The sequence below is a fragment of the Falco biarmicus genome, chromosome 12 (genome assembly GCF_023638135.1).
Source record: "Falco biarmicus isolate bFalBia1 chromosome 12, bFalBia1.pri, whole genome shotgun sequence".
Taxonomy (NCBI): Eukaryota; Metazoa; Chordata; class Aves; order Falconiformes; family Falconidae; genus Falco; species Falco biarmicus.
In genome coordinates, this window is record NC_079299.1 from 5,321,327 (window position 1) to 5,340,876 (window position 19,550).

General features: G+C 47.0%; 1 protein-coding gene across 2 annotated transcripts in view; it reads right to left on the bottom strand.

Annotated features, from left to right (window-relative positions):
* Nucleotides 1-2,763: 2,763 nt before the first annotated feature.
* The window catches only part of GALNT14 (polypeptide N-acetylgalactosaminyltransferase 14), a 100,663-nt gene continuing 83,876 nt past the window's right edge, over nucleotides 2,764-19,550 (bottom strand). For both annotated transcript variants that reach the window (XM_056357623.1, XM_056357624.1), the window contains exons 10-15: nucleotides 19,098-19,224; nucleotides 16,349-16,441; nucleotides 14,719-14,802; nucleotides 13,855-13,999; nucleotides 6,484-6,603; nucleotides 2,764-5,909 (exon numbers count right to left, since the gene is read on the bottom strand). In XM_056357623.1, coding sequence (XP_056213598.1) covers nucleotides 5,751-5,909; nucleotides 6,484-6,603; nucleotides 13,855-13,999; nucleotides 14,719-14,802; nucleotides 16,349-16,441; nucleotides 19,098-19,224 — 728 coding nt within the window. In that variant the 3' untranslated portion in view covers nucleotides 2,764-5,750. The remainder of the gene's footprint in view (nucleotides 5,910-6,483; nucleotides 6,604-13,854; nucleotides 14,000-14,718; nucleotides 14,803-16,348; nucleotides 16,442-19,097; nucleotides 19,225-19,550) is intronic.

The window sequence follows — 19,550 nt, forward strand, 5'->3', positions numbered from 1 at the left end:
TGTGACTGCATGTAGACTTTGGGCCTCACTCTGCATTTAGAGAAAAAAATCATCCCTGCTAGGGAAAATAAGCTGGATGGCTATGGGGGTGGTCAAGGAATTTTCAGCAGGATCAGAATTAATGAAGACTGTTCAGAGTTGCATGCTCTTTTCAGTAAGAAAACTGAGGATTGAGGGTACTTTGCTTGGGTGCAGTGTTACAAACCTGACCCTATGATGTAGCTCGGAGTCACTGATGCTGAATTTGCAGCTCACTTGGTCAAAGCACAACCACTCCAGCCCACAGCCAGGAGGTCATGGTGTCAGTTTGCAAGAGCAGCAGCATTAAGGTGCCTGCACTCTGAGCATCCTGGCTAAGGACTCTCAGCTGCAGCAGGAACTGCTACCCTACAGGGAAAGCAACCTTCTTCCTCACACAGGGTAAACCTAAGAAATTTTAAAACTAGGAAGACTGGTATCAACTTGACCTTTAGATGGGAATTTGCTTTTTCCCACTTCTCTCTGTTTGAGCAGTGGGAACAGGCTAGCCTGGACACTTCTGTCTGCAATAGGCTCACAGCTCAAGGTAAGAAAGCTTGGGTTGCAGAAACTGCAGGAAGAAGTATGTTTACTATCAGTAAACTTGTTCACACTTAAGATCTCTTTTTTTCCACTCTTACAAATGACTGTAAACACATTCCTACTGACTTGCAGACTCCAAAACCTTTCAGCCTGGGAACAGTCCCGATTTTACATTATCTTTCTTTTCCTACCTGTATCAGATTACATATAATGGTCCTTTTCCTTTTTTTTTCCCCTCTTTGGTCGGTTGGTTAGTTTTACAACTGAATTTAACCCTGTATAGTAGTGATGTCTTGTCTGGACACTTCTTTCACATAAATCACAGGAAAATGAGAGACATCGCTCATTGTGATGGCAGTCGATAGGTAATTACTAGAAGAGTGCTTATGCACAACCCAGCCTCGAAACTCAGTCATGTTTCCTTTTGTACATCACACACACAACCAGCCTGGATTTCCTTAGTGCCCAAGTAATAGCAGAGAAAACAAAACATCCCCCACACTACAAAAGCAGCACTCTTCACTGCAAATGTATACGTTGCTTTTTGTCAGCTCTAAGCTAAAATGCAGCTCAACTCAAAACTTAATTAGACTCAGTTGGAGAAGTAGTAGCTTGTAACAGGTTTTTATTCTTACAGGGTTCTGAAGGCACTTCCAGTGAGTAACAGAGCAGTGGACATATGGAAAACATCCATAAATGTGGAATACTTCCACTGGATTCAGCCCTTCAGTCTCAGTGTAAACAGGGCACCCATACCTTCCTTAAACTCTTCAGCCACCTAAAGCAGCTACATAATATTAAAACTGGAGCTGGACTGATCATTCAAAATTAATTTAGCCATAACATTAATGAGCTACAGTTTTTTTCTGCTGCTCGTGTGTAATGATTTTGCTTCCTTTTCCACTTCTACAAATGATTCTAGCTCATAGCTTGTCTCTAAAGCTTTTAAGATCTGAAATTTGAGCCGTGCAGATCCTATTGTACAGTTGCGATCAGCCCAAGCCATGAAGACCAGCCTGTTAACGCTAAAGACTCTGGTTTGCTGAGGGCAGCATGGGGGTTGACTCTGGCTGGCACCTAAGCCCCCTGTCCAGTCACTCACTCGCTCCCTACCAAATGGGATGGGGGAAAAAATCAGAAGGGCGAAAGTGAGAAAAACCTGTGGGTCAAGGCAAATGAAAAAAAAAACCAAACCACACTGTCGTGTATTATCAACACTGTTTTGGTCACCAGTCTAAAACACAGCACCATACAGGCTGCTATGAGGAAAATTCACTCCGTCCAAACCAGACCTTGTGCAGGCAGATGATAAGGGTCCACAGAGCTAACTTCAGAGGCTGTCAGTCAATTGCCAGTCCAACACTACTGATATTGCATGCAACAAAAACTAATAATTGGCTTTCTCTCCGATCAAAACATTTAGTCTTCACTAAAGTTTGGGAAACTGAGGCAGGGAAATGAAGTAAGATATCTCAAGTCACTCCTAGAAACAGAAGAAAGGATTAGCACTCAGAGCTAGTGCTTGTCTTGAACCACAGTCCTCCAGTCTTCATCCACCAACCTCATTTTCCTATTGCATCACTGAATAATCAAAGGTCTTTAAATTTAATTTCCATCTCTTTACTACTAAATTACTGCATCTGCGTGTTGTAAGCTGATGTTCCAAGCATTGATGCTTTGTGTTGTCCTCTTATGGTACTGCACTGGTACAGAGCACAAAATACCCAGACATCATGTAAGCAGCGAGGTAGGGACTGTAAGACTTCCTCAGCCCAACTAAACCCAGATAGATTTGTTCTCACTGGAACATGGATCTCCTTTGGGAGGGAAGGGGGTGGCTAAGATGCTTTTGGATATATTTTTTTGCATAGCCTTTCTTGGCTTTTTAAAAGGCAGTGGTTCTAGCCCTGAGGTTCCTTCTCTGAATCTAATTTTCCCAAGGCACAAGAAGTGACTTACCTGGAGATCATAAAGGCTGTCACAAAGCTCAACAGCCAGGATTAGAACCATATTTTCTACTTTATCTTTTGTGCCTTTAAGTCAGTGCAAAATGTTACCAAAAAGCATTACTACCAAATGACATTGGGGCTTAAGAGGTACAGGCATAGGAGCCCATCTAGACACACCTATCAATGTCACATATATCTGTTCACTGCAGGATAATAAATACCTAGGCAAGTAACAAATACAAAGCAAGAAAGGTTCATCTGTCTCCAGTGTACTTTAATAAATGAAATAAACCTGAAGGTATGAGCTGGGTTTCAGCAGCAGTTAACCCTCCCCCTGACACAATGCAAGGTCTCTTTGCAGGGATGCTAAGTAGAAGATTTGCTAAATGCCATACTGGGGCTAGCGCTGGAGACTGCCAGGCCATTGCCTGCTTACGTAAAGCTTCCCAGGAGTCAGGCTGATACTCTCTTGCTTCTCCAAAAACATTGCAGATCCACAGGGCTAATCTTATTTCTTGGACTGTGAAATAAGCTGCAGTTTAAGGCTTACAGCCGATGGATACATGAGACACAATCACCAGTTCGCTGAGTGGCTGCTGCTCCCCAGGTCTGTTGGGTACTCGGTGGCTTTTGGGCCTGCAAGAGACCTAGCTAAGGATGCTACTCACTGGTGGGGCACACCGCGCTTGATGTCACCTGCCCCACTGCCTGCCTTCCACTGCCCCCAAACAAGTTCACAGTGATCACCTTCGCGGGTGTTTTGGAATAGGAGGGGTTTGGTATAGCGTTTGGGTTTCACAAAGGCAGAGACCTGAAAAGCTGCTCAAACGACTTCTTAGTGGAATACATCCCTGCAGATCCCGCGGGTCTGTGTGCTCAAGCACACCCAGGTGTAGTGAGGTAGCTGTTTCTGCTAAGGCAAAGTAGAGCGTTACCTGTTTAGAGAGCTTTGGTTGTCAGCAGAACAGGTATTTTTGGCTGTGGTGGAAAATCATGAAGCTAGATAGGTCTGAGATCTGGCTCAGAGTGTACCTGCCAGGTGACGGACTTAAAAACTGATGCCAAGTTGTTTGTCTCTGAATTTTCAGAATCGAAGTGCCAGCAGCTAGGCAGTCCCGGGCTGTAGGCACAATGCAGATGTGAATACATTAAGTTTCAAGCTCTTGGGAGCTGCTTTCCCTTGCAAGCACTAGACAGGGAATTACTACCACTTGCCTGTCATCACCGGTGTGAAAAGTAGCTGTGATATTTCCCCAATTCAATGAAATAGAAGGAGCCCAAGGTCATTACCCTTCTCTGTGAAATGGGTCCATTCCATTTTAAGTGCTTCCCTTTGTTTCCTGGGCAAAGCTGTGACATGGAAACAATGCCATCTCCCACCACAAAATGACAGCTTGCTCCAGCCCTGTCATAACAGAAGCCCCTGAGGTCTGCACCAAGGGAGCCTGATGAAGTTAGTAATCACTGCAGCACAGGGAAAGCATTTATAACCTGCAACCTTTTGTAAGTTACACTGTTCTGCCTCTAAGCCAGGGAGATTTACGCATACAACTTTCTTCCAGCAGTGAGGGAAGAGAAACTGAGGCAGTAAAATCCTGAAAGCCAGCAATTTATTCAAGAAGGGATGCTGAGAGCACTTGAAGGCTCAAAGCTTATGCTATTTTACTTATAGTTTGCAGCCCAGGAAACAAAGGATAGGATTTTCATTAAACCCTACCATTCAGAGAAACACAAACTATGTTTTTTTTCAAATCACATTGACGGTCCTGTGAAAGTTCTTTTCCAGAGCTGTTACTGCACAAGAGCTGTGCGCACAGCTCCTGGTGATTCACTGCCTGTTACCTGTTGCTGCAGTGGGAGCTGCTTTGAAAGACAGGCTGGAAAGGACCTTCCGGTCTTCCATTTCTAAGATCCCTTCTGAGATCTTCTGTCCTATTCCCCTTTGGCCGCCACTTCATTCCCACATAGTGATACCACCTGACATGACCTCTGGTTAATGACTTGTCTCCAAAAGCTGAAGAAATCATTTCTGCTAAGTCTGCCTATGCTAAATTACTTTGGGAGAAAGGTGCTTTGTGACCCAGGGTTGCCAGCTCATAGGTGTGACGGGGGGAATCCCAAACCTTTTCTCTGGTACTTCACATCTTGAGCTACAAGACACCTGGGGAGCAGACCCAGGTAATATCCCTTTTCCTTTCTCAGAGCAGTTTCTAGTTTCAATTACCTCTGTTCCTTCCACAGTAGCACTTCATGGGAGTCCCCTCTTCCGTAGCGGGGAATTGGGAAACAGAAATATGACACAATTACCTTCAATTACCAAAAATATTACTTTTATGGAAGAAAAGTGAAAATTTGACTTAGTCCAGATCTGAAGCAGTGAGAGACACATAGTGAGATTATAGGGGAGTTTTCAGTGACCGAGGCTCACCCATGGCCTTCAGGGAGGAGAAATAATCATGTTACTGACTTTCCTCCCAGTTTCACAGCAGTTTATATCCTTTAATCTCACACCCCAAATCCTTTCTTTGTTTGGGCTTTGGACATTCAACAGCCCCCATGTGCAGTCAGCACAGAGCAGGGTTACCCCATTACTGGCCGGTTTGATCCTGGCCACAGCCATAAATGACTGCCCTGCCCCCATATACAGAACTTGTACGTGGACCAGATAGAAATTCGAATGTGCAACATGGCTCCACCCATCCTGTCTGCAGCAAAGTCATCCACAGCAATTGAAAGTGCAAAGATAATTCAGTGTTTTCCACTTGATCCCAGGCGATGTTTCTTAGCATCCCTTGGCACATCCCTCCTTGCACACCCACCTCACCCCCCAAAAGCTATTGAGATGTTTGTTTTTCCAAGTCCAAGTCTCCTTTTGGTCTCCAAGGTTCTTCTTCCTCTGTTTCCAGAGAGATTAATCAATACTGAGCACAATGAAGTTCTGTAGGGCCCACTGCAGGAGCACCGGTATCCCTCTAAAACATTTCAAGTTTGGTTTTTTTGCCATCCCTTCTCTTTGAATGTATTACCACCAACAGGCCAACCCCACCTGCATGTTTTGCAGACAACATCCGTTGTTCAACCCGGAGCACCATGTCCTTATTTATATTTGAATGATTCTTCTCCTGTCCCATAGTACTCAAGGACCACCAATGGTTTTGCATTTGAGCTCCATCAGGTGCACCTTGGCTGCATGTAGCAATGTCTCAGTGCCCATCCCTACTGCATAAGTCCTCCAGCAGGTCAAGACATCACCATGTCCCAGCGTTGACTCATGGCTGTGCTCTCACAAGGGTTGATGACAAGCTCTTTGGTACTCTCATTCGTGTCCCCAATCGTCTCAGTGTCCAAACAGAAGCGTGAAGCTATGTGTTCAATGTGTGACCCAACTTTACCCCATCGCTGAGGAGAGATACACACGAGAGGAGAAACAGGGGTGAAAAAACTTCCTCCTTATTAGGCTTTTACTACACTGTTCCAGCATCAAGAGGACAGTCATCACTAAGCCTTTGTGGCCTGATGCTGGGAAGTACAAGGTCCCCAAACCCACACCGAGCAGAGCACATGCTGAGCATTTCTCCCATCAGAAGCACACTCATTCAAGCTTCGCCTTTGCCTGGCTTCAGGGAGATAATATATTACTAACAGCTTTTTCCCCAGGTCACTGGTTCAAATGCCAGCTTGATGATTAACTGCAGAGAAACGTTAGCATCTGCTGGCTGACTGGCAGCGCGTGTAAACTAAATTGCCAGTTCTGGTTTGACTTCTGCAGATAAGTATCCAGATCACCAACCGCACTAATAGACATCCTTATCAACACACTCATTTAAGAGGCAAAGGGCTGAACAGGCCAGAGTCTGTACTCCCAGATAGACCGTGCTTCCCGGGTGAAGGCAGAGCACATTTGATGTGCAGTAATACTATGCTGAGGAAAAGAGAACTTCAAAGAAAACAGGGGATCAATGACAGGGCTCACCTGCTTGTTGTCACTTTCTTTGCAAGGTGACAGCAGCACCTGGGAACCGGGGAAGAGGGTGTACACAGACAAGCACAGCTGCTGCTGGCGGACCTGGTGGTTGTACGTGTATGTCCATTCCTGCAAAGAAGAAGAAAAAGTAAGGAGGTGAGAGATCAGGCTTGATTCTTGGTATTCTTCTACCTGGAAAACAAACACTTTGGCTTGGATCCTGTCACCTCTGAACCCAAGCACAAACCTCATTGACTTCAAAAGGCACCAGGACACGTCTCTAGGATGTTTCAAGCCTCCCCCAAACAGCAGCTGTTATTGGGGTGCTCCATGTACCAAAGAAAATGTCTACAAATGCTGCTGGAAGAAAATGGTTCATGAGGCAAAGGATTTCATAGCCAGAACTGGGCTGTGGCCAGGGAACAAGGGGATGCAAAAACAGCAAAAGAGAGGCAGAAATACTATTAACTGCACAATGTGCAATCCTCTTTTTCCAAGGAAGAGCAGCAGAAAAGCTTTGCAGCTGGTAGTAGGAGACAGGAGGTGATATATAGCAAATATCTGCAACTCCTGGGGTTCTGTTCCAAACATCACAAAAATCAGGGGTAAAGCTCTGCTTTAAATCAAAGGAGCAGAACCAAACTCCAAATGTTTGCTGTACTGGTTTGCTATGACCACTGCTACTTCTGCTCCCCTGGGATGTCTTGGAGCTTTTTTCCTCATGCTGCTTTTCATGTTCACCTGCTCTTTATCAGCTCCTCAGCCCAAGAAATAACCCTGGGAGGAACAGAGACTTTTTGTCCTGTGTAAAACTTACCATACAACAGGGGCTCTCTGGGATTATCCTTTTTCACCCATGGATGTTTTACGTGGAGAAAAAATGAAGTAGCTGATAGTATGGCCAGCATTTCCAAATGTGCTAGACAAAGCATCATGTATGTACAGATACACTGCTTAGCCCAGGAGTATTTCACAGAAGTTTACTCCAATGTTTATTCCCATTGAACATTTTCTATCATCCACCTGTGTTCATATTACCCAAAAGCACCTCCCAAGGATCTGAGATTGCCCAGGCAAGGGATGTCTCCCTGCTATTTATGGGTGTACACAAGCAGATAAGAGCTGCTTTGGCTTACAGGAAACCACAAACCATGCCTTTATGTAACCCTGGAGAGTGTCTTCTGGAACAGGTTTATTGCTTATAACTTTGTGCTGGCATTAACTTTAAAATTAGAAAGAGCAGGGCTGGAAGGGGTTTCTGAGGGCTTCTAGCCAGGGTGCAAAGCAGGATCAACTCCCGCTGTGTAAACGGCTTTGAGACAGCAGCCAGGTGAGCAGCAGCAGGAGCAAATGGAAAGCAGGTTGCCGAGCTGTGGCAGGGCAGGTGAGCAGGTCCGGATGACAAGCAGCAGGCTGGCTTCACTAGCAGAGGGCAACAACCATACTGGAGAGAGCAAGGCCAGGGAGCAAGAGGGTTTCTGCAACAGGCTTTGACAGGATACACGCTATGGGAACTGGGAAAGCTGCCGTGAAAGAAAAGGTGCAGAGGGAAAGCAAAACAGTGAAAGCTCAGATGCGGAGGAGTCAAGTGAGCAGGGGTGTTGAGAATGGAGGGGAAGGCAGTGCTCAAACATATGGTAGTTAGGCTGGATCTGGATAAATGAAGGGTAAAAGGGGCTCCTGGGAGACTGCAACCCTTTCTGAGTGCCGGGGGGGAAGTGAAGAATGACTGCTCTAATCTCAGCGCTGGGACGCCTGCAGCTCCCCTGACTTTGAATGGTGGAGGCTTTGGGTTGCATTAGCATGAGTTATTAGAGCAGGGAAATGCTTCTACCTCTTTGGTATTTGTCACCGTCAGCACCTCTAACTCTTGTCCCCGACTTCAAAACAGACAGCTACAGGCATTTAATTCCTGGGAATAAAAAACCTACTCCATTCAGGTTCTTAGCCACCTGGAAGGGAAACACACTTTTGCACAGCAGACCCAGATCCACAAGGACTTCACGCTGTGATCATCACACCTTGAGCTTCTTAGCCTACTAGTCCCCACCAGCTAATGGAAATCAAACCTGGTTTTCTGAACAGCCTGCTCACAGGCTTCTCAGAGAGAGCTTCCCCGGATATCAGCACATAACAAGCATTCATTTTCAAAGCTCCAGTCTGCACCCAAAGGGCCTTCTGGCAACTACTTCTTCGTCAGATGGAACAAAGTTTACCTGATCCTGCAGTGAACACATTCCAGACACCCCAACCATGCACGCTGTCAGCTGCTGTGTAAACCACCAGCCTGGGAAATCAGGTGCCAAATTAGTCCTGCATCTGTGAGAACCAAACCCTACGGGGCAAGCTCCAACATCTGTTCTTGGCGCCCACGCCGCTACAAGCTGCTTTGAAAACCTGCTTTATATTTTTAACCAGTTGTTTGTCATTTTAGCTCAGGACAGGGCTGGAGCTGCACCCATGAGGCTCCTCAGCAGCAGCAAGTTAATCCTGTAACTTGTGTATACATTGAATGCCCCAGCTAACTCAGGCCATGGGACTTTGTGAGGGTTTTTTTTGGTTTGAACTCTTAAACTCCTTGCTGCACCGAGACACCCCATGGAGGACTGCTCCTCCCAGAGATTCTCCGGGCTTTTTTTCCAGGCCAGACCCTGTTCCAGCCTTCCCAATATTCACGTCCTTTCAAGGCAGGACCATCCCCTCATTCAGCAAGACGCCATGGGATAGAGAGGGTGGTGGTAACCACCTCTCCTAAGCTGTTGTTCATCATAAGCAGTGAGACCTTCAGAGCTGGATATACGCATCGGTCCGACAGCTGATACCCTCCGCTCTTGCCCGCAGGCTGCCCTGCTGCTGTCTTTATCTAGACTGACAAATTTTCACACGGCTCTTCTATTTTGGCAGAATGGCTTTTTATGAAAGCCAGTCCTGTTGAAAATGTTTTATCCACTTCTAATCATGTCTTGTCTCTTTTCAGCCCTAGATGAAAGCCAGAGAAAATGATGCAGAAAATGAAGAAATTCTGGGCGGGGGAGGGGATGTCACTTGAATACAACAGAATCCATTAAAAGCTTTGAGTTAAAATAAAGGCAAACGGCCATGCAAATTTTTATCTTACCCCATCTCTTCCCTTATTTGTATCAGTTGGCATGAAAATTCCTGCTTTTTTTTTTCCCATGAGAAACTACTTGTATCTTCTAAACCCTGGCGCGCTGAGCCCTCAGGCAGCCAGCACAGCAGGAACCACAGCAGAGCTTCACACCCCAGAGGCTGTGGTGGATGGGGCAGCCCAGGGCAAGTGAAGAGAGCCCTCCGAGGAGCTAAGGTGGCTTCGGGGATGCAGACTGGCCTCAAGAGATGCCAGCGGTGTCTAGAGCTGACCCTGGCAGCAAGGAAAAGCAGACGTACAAGATGAAACTGAGGTCAAGATTTCCTGCCTTTTCAGACAAAGATGAAGTGGTGGTGGAGCAAGGAGGAAAAGGGTGGACTGGGAGAGCCAAGCTACCGGCTGGACACTAAAGCCAGCAATCCCCTTCCTCTGAAGCCTCAGATAACACTAACCCCATCTCAGGCCTGTGACTGTTTTTCAAGGCTTTAACATCATTTGAGCAGGCACCTGTCACTGTTACTCAGCATCATTGTGAATTGAGGAAATTATTTTAAAATGTGACCTTCGGCTTGGCATAGCCTGGCTGGCAGAAGGAGAAAGGAGCCCCTCAGCCTAGCAGGGAGCAGCCCCACGGGAGCCCAGTGGTACGTGACAGAGCTGTGTGTGCTCTGCTGCCGAGCAAGAGGTCAGCCATACCCTAAACCCGGAGCAGCAGCTAGAGAAAAATACTTCTGAAGAAGCCAGGAACAACCTCAGCCCTCAATTATCTTTCTAAAATCACAGGGAAGGGTTTCCCAAGGCACACAACTGCATGGGTCACCTAAGGGCACCAAAGTGCTTCACTCATCAAAAGGCCCTGGGATGCAAACAGCACTTACAGGCACCTCAGGAGAGGGAAAGCAAAGGAGACAAGGTGCTCGTGGCAGCCCAGGTGCGGCGGTGACACCGCTGCCAGCCAGCCCCTCCGCTCTACCCAGCTCCCGCAGTGCCAGCTGGCTTACAGCTGCGGCAAGATGCGCCCACGGAGCAGAAGTACAAAGACCTTTGTGGGCAGAAAGGTCAGAAGATAATTTTGCTGGTTGAGATATCTCAGGAGGGACGCTGTCAGGTTAGTATGGATAGATGCTAAATGTTCTCCCAAGAAAGTGCCAAGTCTAGTCACGCACAGAGGTCTTCAAGCCAACTGGGGTGAGCTTCAGTGCCACATCAGGCAGATTATCACTGCATTTCCTTCACAGTAAGATCAAGGACATACAGCCCAGATGCAATGGCAGCCACTCAGCTCCAAGGCCCAGATATTTTGGGGTGCAAGCCCGGGAAACAGATGCAGCAAACTACCCACTGTTTCCTCGCTTGTCAGCTACTGCTTACATGTGTGTGAGTATCCAGGTCAAAGTGTCTTCTGCTTTTTTATCTGAAGGATGTCAGTTTTCCTGAAACTGCTAATGATTTAAAGAAATCCCAGAGTCAGATACCTATTCCAAAGATCTACGGACTAGTATCAACTGACACTTAGTTTGAAAAAAAAGCCAACCGAACAACCCAACTATTCACGTCTTCACCAGATAGACCAGGAAAAAATTATCAATTGTTTTCCCTCAGATGTGCTTCTCTTGTGAAAAACTAAATCCATCGGTTTATTTAGCAAATGAGACGCGACAAAACATAGAGCACCAAGGCTCTGGTGGGCAGGAGCGCAGGCAGAGCCCGTTGTGGCCTGGGGATGGGCAGCACTGCACAAAGGTCTCTGCCAGTCACTAACTCCAGAGCAGGTCCCTCTGAGAGCCACCTCGGGAGAAAAAGCCTGCCCTGATTGCTACCAGAACTTCTGGAAATGACCACGTGGGTCCCAGGGACGAGAGGACAGAGCTCTCCTACACGAAGGCAAGGGGTCTTCTTGTGCCTCAGTGCCCCTTTTAGTACTGCAGGAGTAACTCCAGGCACATCAGGGCAGGTTTGGGAGATTTCGTAGGGGTGTAAACCTGATTTCACCACTGACTACTCTTCTGAATCTACCCAGACTATGGATGTGGGCCAGAGGGCTCACAACACCCTTCCTCTGCACTACAGATAGAAAAAACTAAAATAAAGAGCAACTGATTGCCATCTGACAGCTTCTGTTCCTCTCTCCTCAAGCCCTGGTGCTGTATAACAGCCCAGATCTTCTCACACCCAGTCCAGGACTTCATGCATGTCATGTTGGTAAGGGGCTTGGGGAGCCTAGTGGGAGACAGCTATGGAAGGGCAATCAAGCAACCAAATTAATGCTACTAACACTGATAATAAAAGGATCTGGATAGCCAGGATATTTCCATAGTACTTGCTGAATGCCAGGAAAGCACAGCTTTGAATTAGCTAAGCCTATTTTTCAAAAAATGAAGCTTAGGTAAACAAGATGTGACCTCAGTATGTTAAAAGTGAAGGTTATTGCTCTACTCTGGTATACCACACATGAAGCCAAGTAGCATTCAGGACTGCTGCATATCTATCCTACACAGCCTGGTGACTATAACGCCAGCGTCATCCACAAGGTCAGGTGGTCTTGTAACAATTGTTTAATGAAAATACAAGTTTCTATTAAAAATAAAATTTAAATGTCCTGCTTTTAGCTGAAATATTCTCTATGGGTACAACTAATAGAGAACTATCCTAGAAAGACAAAGATAAAAGGAAAAGTTGTTCTCTATTCCTGCCTGTGTAACGAGTGTAGCTATTCAGCAATCTGTTTGTAGTGTATTTTTCTGTTCCCTTGCAGAGTTAGTCCTGGGTGTGCACAAGAAATGGAGTTGCCATCCAGTGGGAAGTGTTGACCTATTACAACTGCTGCAGAATCAGAATGGGAAGGTGAAAAGTTTGTGGCTTGAAAAATTCCAAAAAATTTACTGCACAGAAATGTCAAAACAAAATGTGTTTGATGGGAATGAAACAACCCAACTTGTAGGCATGACATTTCTCATTTTAAAGTATCACATCAAATTGATATTTCAGAAAGACCAAAGCCATTTCATTTGGAAATGCTAGCTTGTAGCAACATTTTCCATTCTGATTTTCCAAATTTTTTTTAAAAACATCCAATTCATTGAAAGTTGCAACTGCCACTAAAACTTTTTTTTTTCTTCAGCAGAGTGCAAAACATGATGACCTGCTCCCATCAGCTCACTTCTCTTGCTGTTTGTTCATAGCAGTGGAAGAAAGAAAAAGAACTCTAATATGTGGAAACTAGTTAAACTGTAAGAACTGTAGCTATGCAGTATCTGCAGTTATTTTCACTATATTTTCTGAACTGACTAACATTCAAGTAGTCACTGTTGACTTTACTGCACTGTGAAGCAGATATTACCTTCCTAACTAAAGACAGTCATGCAACTGCATGCAAAAGAGATACACATAATGACATGCTTCATTTGCACATACAAATTAGGGACATTTTCAGCAGCATCTCCAGGCTGGGCCTTTTATATGCATAGCTACCTGGTTTGAATGCATAACCATCAGGGTTAAGGATGTACAGTCAAGTGGAAGCAAATACACTGTTGCCTATTAAACTGTTTCAAGACACTCCTGAAGGTGTGTGTGATTGTTATCCTCCCTGTTTTATAGATGGGAACAGTGAGAGAACTTACTGACATGCCCAAAATCACAAAGAGAGCCTGAAGCAAAGGCAGGTTTTGAAGCTGCGTCTTCAGGGTCTTGCTCCACCAACTCCGCTGCAAGGCACATGTGCCTGCTGTTGGCTCTAACATTTCCTAGAATATGCTTTTGAGAACACAGATTCATATAGCTTTTTCTCATCTCAGTGAGAATGAAAAAAACCTAGATCATCCTCATTAAATTCTCACAAGTTTAATGGGCAATCTAATATTGAGAGAATGCAGACTATGAAGTTATAAATACCATTGCAATTCAGTGCATTTTGAAAGAAATAAGGCTGAAAGATGAGAGGAAATTATAGTTCTCTTTGTCTTTCTCTGATCTCTGCAGATGAACGGCGCGTGGCGTTCCTGAGCAGCAGCAAGCGCTCGGTGCAGGCAAGCTCACAGTTAACCAGCGCACCCCATACTGGGGCTCCTGCACCAGTTCCTGCTGCTGCCCAGGGCCCCCACCGAGGCAAGGAGGGTTTACCAGGGTTTAACTACATGCTACCTGAGGAAAGGGGCTGGCAGAATGGGTAATCCTCCCAAGAGAGCTTTAGCACATGTAAGAAACCATCTTGAATTTGCCCCAGAGCCTTCTCTCCAGCCAGCATCATAAGGGTTTGCAACACATGTTACCTGTGCCGTTGCTGCCGTGCCTTTGCTGCTGATACAAGGATTTAAGCTCAGGATGGGGAACTCTTGGGCCTCAGACTTGTGTGACTCCAGACAGCTCTGCCTTTGCCTGATCATCCCAGTCTGATAGAGCGATTCCTCGGGAATCCTGTGGAAAAAGCATGAAAACAACATCCCTACTCCCCCAGGCACATGTAGTACTCGCAGGGAGGCTCAGTGAGGTAGGAACAGTGCAGTCACACCATTTCACCTTCAGAAAATGAGAATGGCAAGGTCTATTACAACACTGAACCACTCAGTACTGAGCGGTACATGGACAGGGACGCAGCAGAAGCAGCACTCAGAGATGGATGGATGGCCTTTATAAGAGGAAAAAATAAATAACAGTGCACAAGGCAAACAGAGAAGCAAGTAATAGACTGTGAGCAGGCTGAAGGTCAGCCTTCAGCTTACAAGAGTGGGGAACTTTATAACAAACCACCACAGAGCACTGGCATTCCCTGTGAATGCTGCTGCTGTGCAATGCCACACATGGCAAAAAAGCAAGAAAACAGCTATAAATCATTTTCACGCTGTGATTCTGTACTCAGTCATTGCACCAGCAGGTCCCTGGAGGTATCTCCAGAACTTTTGCACCCTTTCTCAGTATGGCTCCTGATAGTGACTGGGAGAATGGATGCAATGGCTTCTTTACAGCCAGCACGGAGTTCACTGTGCCCTTCTGTGAAGCCCAGGGGAGGGGGTGCCTGTGTCTCTGGGGCAGGGGGAGGTGTGAGGACTGGAGGTGCAGAGGACAGCTCTGTGGGGCAGGAGGGATGGGGCACCCCGCTGGCCTGCAACAGACAGGTGGAGATCACACATCCGTACCGAAGTTCGGGATAAACGTTTTCCAGGTACCACTTGAAGCTGCGGCATTTCAACCTCTTCCGTAGCTCCACTCTGCTCTGGACACTGTGGGAAGCAGATATCACAGAGATACAATGGAAATTATGAAGGTGAGACCCAGCGCACCAAAAAGGGGAGGCTTAGAGAAACCCAACAGATATGCAGGGACAGCAAACACAAGAGCACCAGCAGCTCTGTTTTCTGCTCTCTCCTGCCTGAGCTCGGGCAGTCATTTTGATCCCTGCCTCTTTGGAGGTCTCGCTGGGTAAAACGGCACAATATTGCCATTTTAACAAGGAGCCTGGAGTCTGGTGCATGAAAATGTTCATGGAAAACTCCAGCAATTTAAAATTAGTAAAAAAATGTATGCTATCTACTACATGCAATAAGCACTAATTTCATATACTAATGTACTAGGAAATTAATATATGCTATTATAAGTTACTCTAAGTTTACAGGACTACAGAAGGCCTTGATTTCCAAGAGCACCTAAGCGTGCCCTTAAGCCAGCAGAAGTTAACCACACAGTGAAAGATTTCTTTCTTCCATTAACCAGGGCAAAACTTCTGCTGAGGTGTCATGCTGTGCAGTGGTATTTTCCAAACTCCAGCTCCTCCCTGGGCCAGCCTCTACCCATGGAGCTGCTATGAGCCGGCATTTACCGAGCAGTGGGAAGCCTCCAGTACCTTCCCTTCTTCGCACAGGCTCTCTCCTCTACACCATCACGGATTTAGCAGCACAGAGCTACAGTTCATTCGGTGCTGACGGATGGGAAGAGGGTATGAATTGAGTGGAAATGGGCTAGACACCAGGACTTTGATTTATTTATCCTGGAGATTGAAGAGTAGCCACAAGGAATTTGGGTTTGGATTTGGAACCCCCTGTGATCCAAAGGAAACTTTCTGAGGGAAGGAAGATCATACAAAAATGAGAAATTAACGCAAGTATTTACAGTCCTCCTGACAGGGAGGTGTTTCTGACTGTTCACAGAACGAAGAGCAAACTCCCTGCATACAAAGCGCTTGCTTCTTTCCAATAAAGCCCTAGTGGGCCCAAAATTTGATGATTTCCCGCCCCTCAGCTGTCGGTGAGACCTCTGGACTCTCTGCCAAACCCTGCTCTGGGACCAGAAGTACTTGTACCCAATGCCAAGGGCAGGACGTAGGCACAGGGGGTTGCTCCCCCACCTCGATTTGGTTCACTCACTGGGATAAACTAGCAGAGCATATAAACTAGCTGTTTATATGTTTCATTGCTGTGCTCATAGCATCTGCCTACCATTAGCATTTAATTGAGCGTTACTACAGAAACAACGCAGGTGGGTTTCTGTTGCAGGGCGACGTCACCGTGAACACCCACTGCAGGCAGGGCGCAGGCAGGGTGCAGGCAGGGCGCAGGGAAGGTGCAGGCAGGGCACAGAGAGAGTGCAGGGAGAGTGCAGGCAGGGCGCAGGGAAGGTGCAGGCAGGGCGCAGGCAGGGCACAGGCAGGGCGCATACAGGGCTCAGGCAGGGCACAGGCACGGCACAGACTGGGTGCAGGGAAAGCACAGGCAAGGCACAGGCAGGGTGCAGGGAAGGTGCAGGCAGGGCGCAGGCAGCACAGACACTTACTTTCCATAAGGTCTCCCCTGGGCTGCGGGACGAGCCGCATAGTAGTATTGCTTGAATTCATCCATCCACACCTCCGCGGTGCGCTTGGTGTTCCTGAAGGAGGCAACAAAAGACAGGTGAAACCAAGGAAGCCTTCAAGGTGACATTTACTAAAATTCATCAGCTGATCCATCCTGCTCTTCTCCCATCCTCAACTTGGCCAACCCAAACCACCTTTGAACCAGGCCACCTCTCACTGCTAGGAAAGGTACTACTCCTCCCCATTACTCCAGGGACCAAACACAACAGGCCAAAGCTTGGGTGAAAAATGCACCATTTCAGACTCAGCTGGATGCTTTGCACCCACCAGACTCAGAACTGAAGCTTCTCTTAAGCATCATCTCCCAGGCAGGCACGACCAGGGTTCTGTTTAGTGGCTGGCACATTGAGAAGCGGTGCAAAATTTACCAACGACTGAAGGCAAACATTTCCTTTGTGTCAATCCTGTATGGATTCACCTGCTTTGCACTCCTGTATTTCACCAAGACAAATCTCAGCATTCAAAACTTAAGAGAAACCCCTCTGGACACAGTGCTGTAGCATAAATGTCAGTCTTCCACACCCATCTGCGGAAGGTTTGTGATCCTCAGGAAATCTGTTGACTTCAGAGGGCTCTAACTCTCCTTGCAAATTGCTTTCTTGCTGGCTCCACGCCTACCTGCCTATCCCTGCCCGGGTCAGTGGAATCCTCCAAGCTCCTGCCCCAGCGCAGGCTGGTGCCTCCAAGCTATTGCTACCACACCACTAAGCTGCAGGTGCCACAGGGCAGGCTCTGCATCCAGCCAAGTCCCACGTGGCCAGAAAAAGAGACAGTCTGCATGTGAAGCCAGCACAGCAGCGGAGCCTGAGCTGTCTCTCACACCAAAGCAGAGGCTGTGTGGAAAAAGTATCAGTATCTGGCAGAAAGGTAGAGATATTTTTTGCTAACATCTGTGTTTAAACAGAGGTACCACATAGCATCAGGTTGCCAGAAAGCTGTTTCTCCTCTCAGTCTATATACTATAACACTAAGTTTAAGGCTGCTAGATATCATAAGGTTAATAAAAGCCCAGCTCCTAATGCTTACAGGTATGTTTCTCCAGATCGCTTTTCAGTCCCTTGCTGATCCACGGTGCTTCTTCCTCTCTAAGGCCATTGCAGTAGTCTAAGTGCTCTTGCTGAAGAGATGCCCAAGTCACAGCGCCTACGTCTGTACCTAACCTTCCCCAAAGCGCAGGGGTTTCTTCTCTGGCTTCCTCTCATTTGGGTTTGTAAGAAACATGGGAATAAATGCCAAGGCTTGCACCTAGGCATAGATTCAGACATCCTCGAAGCCCCCAGAGGCTGTGCCTGAGGTGCTGTACCCATTCAAGCTCCCCTTGCTCCTCCTGCAGGTGATGCAACGCAGACACTACCTTTTCACCCAGGTTCGCACCGACTGTGACAGTGGAGATATTGCCCCATCCCAGCCTCTTCTGTAGCAGTCTTATTTCACCACTAAAAGCAAAAGCCCTCCTCTGGACTCTCAGATTTGAGCCTCCTCCTTGATGCCAGCAATGTCCTGTGCCCCTCACGGCTGTCTTTTTGAAGCAAGGTGACAAAGTCCCCATCCTGCCCCATACACTGCGTGGCTGGAAATCACATGGTAAGTGTAACTGAGAGGTGTCATTTGCACACCCCCAGTCTGTTGTAATCACATGGTAAGTGTAACTGAGAGGTGTCATTTGCACACCCCCAGTCTGTTGTCTCATTCAAAGTGTGGGGAAGCTGCAGAGAGCCTGTGTCAATGGTAACCCTGCTGCAGCGGGCTGGCTCTTCCCAAATACTGTTGGCTCCTAACAACACTGGGAAACCCACACCAAAAGGAATGTGTAAACATGACATACCAAAAGGTGTGTAAACATGCACAAATGCAGTTCAGCTGAGAAACAACCCTGCATTAAGTGCCCCTGGTGTTTTTCCCTGTCATCTACTTAATGGACAACCTTCAGCCTCATGCTCTATAGAAGGAGGAAATGCTTCCTGACTTCACCAGTTGCTCCCACCACCTTTCCCATGCTAATTCCCACCTCTGCCTCCTTCCTTGCCTGCTGTTTCCAGGACTTTAGCTCTTTTAAGTTAGCTGTTTCAGTGCCAGATTCAGTTCTACGTTCCTGTGCATGAAGACAGGTCCCCTTCGGTTGGGATACCCTGGCAGTTCCTTCCATGTCCCCACCAGCAAGGTGCAGCCCACTGCTACCTCTGCTTGAGAGGCAGCACCAGCGTCTGGAGGCGAAGCCACCCACTCTGGCACCCTGCTCGGCTCCCCTCTCGGAGGGGCATCAGGAACCAAATTTTCTGGTTCAGCTGAGCCACGCTTAGCCCTCAGCTAAGGTCACTGGGTACTGACAGACATTGCTGGCAGCCTGATTTCAGGTCATTGTAAATGTGTTCTGATGACCTTAGGGTCTAAATTATTTGCTGTTATGGTAGCTAGCGCTATCCTTCCCTTCGTTTCTGTGCTCATGAAAGGTACCATATAAATGTCCTATTTCTGTCATATTCTCGGCACTGTAGAAACCCTGAGAGAGTCGTACCGACTTGTGTTTTCTTCGGCTCAGGAGATTCCTGCCCAGGGATATTTTAAAGTTTTCCAGACAGACTTTCCTCCCTGTCTTCTCTGCTCCCCGCTCCCAACCAGGCAGCACCTTACCCTGTTTCACAAAAAACAAAGCAAGCACAAAACACTTACTTAATATAGGTATTGGCATTTCCCTCTGGAAAGATGTACGGATGTTTCTTCCGGAAGACATGTCCAACACGGCTGCAGGGGATGATTTCCAGGCTCCCTCCACACATCCACACACGGAAAGAGATTTCTACAAGAGAAGCAGCTTCAGGATTTTGTCTTTCTGTCCTACAGCAGGCTGGATCCTGGCGTTACCTCTCACTTTATCCTCCACCACATTAAACTGGAGTAAATTGATTACCAGAGGGGCTTTCCTAGGCACAACTGCCTTAAAAGTGCTTTTCAAAGCTGCTTGTGATCTGTTTGAAGTCAGTGCACTTGATACCTACCTGTAGTGCAGCAGGCGCTATCACAATGGCAAGAGCGAGGCAGTAAGTAGGTCCCTTTTCATGCAGCCCTGCTTACATCGCAGAATCATCTTGCCAGTTTTGTGTTCCCCTAATTACTTCTGCACTG